A 4,946-nucleotide genomic window follows, 5' to 3' on the forward strand; every position below is an offset into this window, starting at 1 on the left:
TTGGAGATGCACAGCCTAAGCATCTGCAGTTTGTTTTCTTTGATTTCGGCTGCGCGCACCATGAACCAGCGGGCTACAGCGCGAAACCAGGCAAAAGCCCCCCGCCGCCACAGATGCAGGCGTGGGGCCGGCGGCGGGCGGCGTGATTGCTTCCGCGCCGAATGCAAAGAGCGCGCGCGTCCGCCTCGAGACCGGGGTGCCTATTCTCGACATTTCGCCATTTTGTTCAAATTGTTACGTTCGCTTGACGTGTACATCAAGGCGGTGCCACGATATGTAAGTACAGAAAGCGATTATGAAATCTACAGAATAAAGAAAAAAAGGTTTGGTTTGGTTTTTAGGGGGTTTAACGTCCCAAAACAACTCAGGCTATGAGGGACGCCGTAGCGAATGGCTCCTGAAATTTCGACCACCTGGGGTTCTTTAACGTGCCTTGACATCGCACAGTACACGGGCCTCTAGAATTTCGTCTCCATCGAAATTCAACCGCCACGGCCGGGATCGAACCCGCGTCTTTCGGGTCAGCAGCCGAGTGCCATAACCACTGAGCCATTACTTAATGTGCACTTTTCGTTTTTCGACCATGGCACTTTGCAAGGCTCAGTCGCCAAGGGCAAGCATTACTGTGCCAGGGAGAAAAAAACGATAAACACAAACGATATTGTCTGCCACTGTTGGCGCCAAGTACGGAAAAGAACGACGTTCCGGGAGCGTGCTTATAGTCATTCTGCTGCGAGGCCGTCTTAAATAGCACTCTCAGCTGTAAACAGGATCAAACGGTGCGGGCACACAGACCATAGCGGCATCGGTGAGGACACGCACATGCAGCGACTAGCGCGCACTTTCACTGGCAGAGTAATGCTTGCCCTTGGCGACTGGGCCTTGCAAAGTGCCATGGTCGAAAAACGAAAAGAGCACATTAAGTAATGTCTCGGCAGCTGGAAGCGATGTTCGCTCCATGGCCCCACCATCGCACCATTGTAAATAAGTGGTTGTGGTGACAAAAGATCTCGATCATTTGGAAAGCTTGTGATGCGCTAAAAAATTGCGCTCATCCAAAAACGAAAGGCGTTTCGCTATCGGCAATGTAATTAACGCCACTCAATTTTTGTCGAGTTGCTACTGCACTGACAGGGGGGCTGTGATTGAACTCGTGAGCAGTGGGTTCGTTTTGGTAGAGTAGGTAGGGGCCTCGCACGGCCATGCTACGGAAGAAAATAAAATTTGTTAAAAATCATGCAGCCTGTAATGTACATACGATGTAATACGTGTGAAGAGGACAAAGGATGCTCTTTAAAGTAGTTACTTGTATTTTCGGCCGGTGAGGAAAGTCTCGTAGTCTCGCCCATGTGGTTATCCTGTAACAGTTTCGTGATCTCGCAAACTTGGTATATATGCTGTCGTCTGCTACGGAGCACCAGTGACAAGCATGTAGCCTCCGTGTGCGAGCGTGGCGAACAGTCAGTAGCGCGATGCTTATCAGGGTTCGTAGCAGTTTTAGTTGAAAAAATTCAAGGGTTTTCAAGGACTTTCAAGGCCCTGGCATAGCAATTTGAAGGACCTCAAACAATGTGTTTAGCAGCTCGGACCAAAAAAGAAATTCTTCAACAACAAAATCATTCATTTTATTGAAAAAAAAGGAAAGAGGCATATACCACCTTAAAACACATATCAGTAAACACACACACATTTCCTTGAAGCACACACTCGTTAAGCATATCAAGAAAGTGCTTGAAGTTTTGCTGCAATCACACGATCAATTTCTTGAAGGTCCTGCATCTTTTCTTTTGAAGTTTTTCTAAGACTGTTTGATTTCACAATATATGTGATGTCATTTGCTGCTTCAGCTTTTTCGGAGTAACTGTCTGCAGCTGCCGTCAAGTCCACAATAGTTTTTTCTAGTTTCTTTTTCTTGTGTCTGTTGGCTTCAATTTCATTTTCAATAAGGCTTCTCTTTGACTGCCTCAACTGCTGAGCTTCTTGCTGCTTCTGCTCCTCCAGGTACGCTTGGTACCGGTTCCATGCGGCTGAAGTAGATGTCCGCAGCTCCTTTGTTATTTCTACTTTAAGGATGCCTCCCGCCTTATCTATGGCATCGCACACAATTCTTTGCGACACGTAAGACATTTCCTTCATGTTTTCAATAGAGGTGTGGCGATTAATGCTAAATCCTCTTTCTACAGTAGCTTGACCATGACTTAAAATAAGCAGAACTTTGACCACACCCCAGAGGTTTGAGCATGAAGAACGGAACTTCAAAAGATTGCAAAAAAACTCATCCAAACTTTTGGAATGCTTCTCGAATGATCCAAGGGTGTCCTTTTCTTCCTGGAGCAACTCTGTGTACTCGGCGAGAACTGCACCTCGCTGGTGCTCGCTCAACCGGTTTGCTTCAATGAGGGCACCCAAAACTTTCCTGAAGCCTGTAAGGCACTCATCCGGCCTTGAACACATCCGCACAGGAACTAAAGAAGAGAGGGCCCTAACAAGAGGGTATCTTAGTGGGCTTTTATCCAATATCTTCTTCGCTGCATTAATCAGAAACTGTTTGCACTCCATCTTAAATGCAAACACATCCTTTGCACTTATCTTGGCAGCTTTCACAACTTGTTCTGCTGCATGACCAATGCCTACTTTTTCAAGGGGAGCATGGTTCTTTGGATCATAGATGTCAATCTTCAAGAAGCTCAAGATTCCAGCAGACGCTGCTACCACAGAGCACATTACAAACCTTGTCATTAGTTTTCTCACAACACTTTCAAGGTCCTTTGCTAAAAAGAACACCAGAGGTTTGTCACCTTGGTATTCAGTCAAAAATGGCTTGAATATCATTGCAATTCCCAGAGCAAATTGAAGCTTTGCTGGCGTCAGCGGATCAGCGCAGGCATCACACACACGTTGGAATGCAATACACTTAGGCAAACTTACTTGTTTCACTCTAATACATTGCACATACTTGTTCACATCGGGCCACAAAAGAATGGCGCGCTCAAGGACAGGTACATTTTCAACCCAGCGGTGCGAGACAAAGTTGAGAGGGTATGTTGTCTGGCCAGTAACAGAGGCAAAGTCATCTCTCCGTGCAGGTGCATCGTGAAACAGGCCACTTAGGCTTGAAAGGAGGGTATCCAGGCACCACTTGCTGGCCATAACACCTGCTCTGTACGCATTGTGCAGAGTGTGAAGACCACAATTCCCCAACTCCAGGCACTGAACTTGATAGTTGTTCTGAAGGTGACTTTGCAAATTTTTGAAGCATTTCAAATTCACATTTGGCCCATCCATAGACAAGTGAACTATTTTTGAAAGTGGCAAACAATCCAAGGCACTCAAAAGCTTTTCCTGGATGTCTTCTGCCGTACTGTGTCCCATGAAGACTGATGTGTAGTACCTGGTAGTTAGACGTTCAGAAACGGCGTCCCAGTACCGCACGCGGATATCCATCTGCTTCCGCTGAAGGTAGTCGTTCGATAACTCATCGAACAGGACAGCGTAAGAGCCGCACTGCTCTATTTCGTGCTGCAAACACGAGAGAAAATACGGCCGCAGGCCGTGACAAAGGACGTACGCGCATTTCTTTTCACCGCAGGAGAAGGCTGTCGGGAAACATCTTTTGGAACAGTTCCCCTATGTGCGAAGACGAATTGTACGAGTAGTGGGAAGCTGCCACTTTCAAAGTCCACAGTACCTCGGCATCAGTCACAAGTTCGTTCATACCGCACGCATGACGCAAGTCTGATGACACTGAAGGCATGACGCTTTCCGGTCGCTCACTGACTGTAGCCGCCACGTAGTTCCGAATCGAGTTTCCTTGCGCTCCATTTTTTACGTTTGCAATGTGCTTTGCGCTTCTCATGTGGCTTTTAATTGCCGACTCGCCCATGGAGGAAACGTCAAATGCTTTACAACACGCCCTGCACTTCGCGCGATGACAGTCCGAGGGATCCGGAGCAATCCACTGCTTATAAACATCATGGTCCAGCCAGGACCGCTGGAACTTGCACCTTCCTGGCATAGCGGAAAAACTTGGGAAGTTTTCTTCACAGCCCGTGAACCACGCTAACCACGAGGAAATGGTCAAGAAAAAGTACACTGGATTGACTTGGATTAGGACTTCATGAATGTGGCCAGACGCTCTGTCAATTCCGCTAAACCTAGCCGAGCGTAAAATTCAAGGACTTCCCAGCACCTAAAAAAATTCAAGGGTTTCCAAGGCCTTGAATATAGCGTTTTAGAAATCAAGGGTTTTTAAGGGTTTCAAGGACCGCTACGAACCCTGCTTATACACCGCGCTGCAGCGCAGAACAACTTGAGGCCATGCTCCGTTTCATGGAGCAGCATGCCGGTCGGGGCCACGGGGCCAGCAACGCGATGCCGGCAGAAACACGCCAACGCCTGTGGCTGCAGCTCGCGGCTGAGTTGAACGGGCTGGGGCTGGCAACGCGCTCACCGGAAGGCTGAAAACGCTTCTGGCAGCAGCTTGTGAAGCAAGCGCGAACTGCAGGCTCGCTAGTCGGTGCCGAACACGGGTGAGCTAATGTGCTTTCGAAGTGCGGCATGGCACGGTTAAACTTTACTATCGCGTGTCTGCTCTTCGGTTCCCGCGAATTTTGCCCGTCCATCCAGTTAAGAGCGCCTGTGCAAAGGCCAGTGTACTGCCATGCACCTGTACTTACCCTGTGCACGTGTGCATATGCGCCGAACGTCGTCACACGCTCTGGTGGCTTCTAAACAACTAGTGCTGCAGCACATGGCTTTCAGCACGAGGCCCGTCAAGATGCACACAGTTGAAAACTGGACATCTGGAATACCTTACTCTGTCGAATCCAGCAAGGCAACCCAGAAATTTGGCATATTAGACTGCAAGCTTTTTGTCCTAGCTTTTGTCAAGGAATAGTTTTACTTCTTGGAATGCTTATAACTCTCCCACCTCACTTACCCTTTAG

General features: G+C 48.1%; 1 protein-coding gene across 1 annotated transcript; it reads right to left on the minus strand.

Annotated features, from left to right (window-relative positions):
* Positions 1-1,661: 1,661 nt before the first annotated feature.
* Positions 1,662-3,710, minus strand: LOC144128260 (uncharacterized). The gene has a single exon (XM_077661525.1). It carries the CDS (start codon positions 3,442-3,444, stop codon positions 1,720-1,722), a length of 1,725 nt encoding a protein of 574 aa, XP_077517651.1. The 5' UTR covers positions 3,445-3,710; the 3' UTR covers positions 1,662-1,719.
* Between the last annotated feature and the right edge of the window lie 1,236 nt (positions 3,711-4,946).

The sequence above is a fragment of the Amblyomma americanum genome, chromosome 4, assembly GCF_052857255.1.
Source record: "Amblyomma americanum isolate KBUSLIRL-KWMA chromosome 4, ASM5285725v1, whole genome shotgun sequence".
Lineage (NCBI taxonomy): Eukaryota > Metazoa > Arthropoda > Arachnida > Ixodida > Ixodidae > Amblyomma > Amblyomma americanum.

What these genes read in the sequence shown, in the direction of transcription:
- LOC144128260 (XM_077661525.1), bottom strand. Translation starts at nt 3,444, where the DNA reads ATGGATATCCGCGTGCGGTACTGGGACGCCGTTTCTGAACGTCTAACT.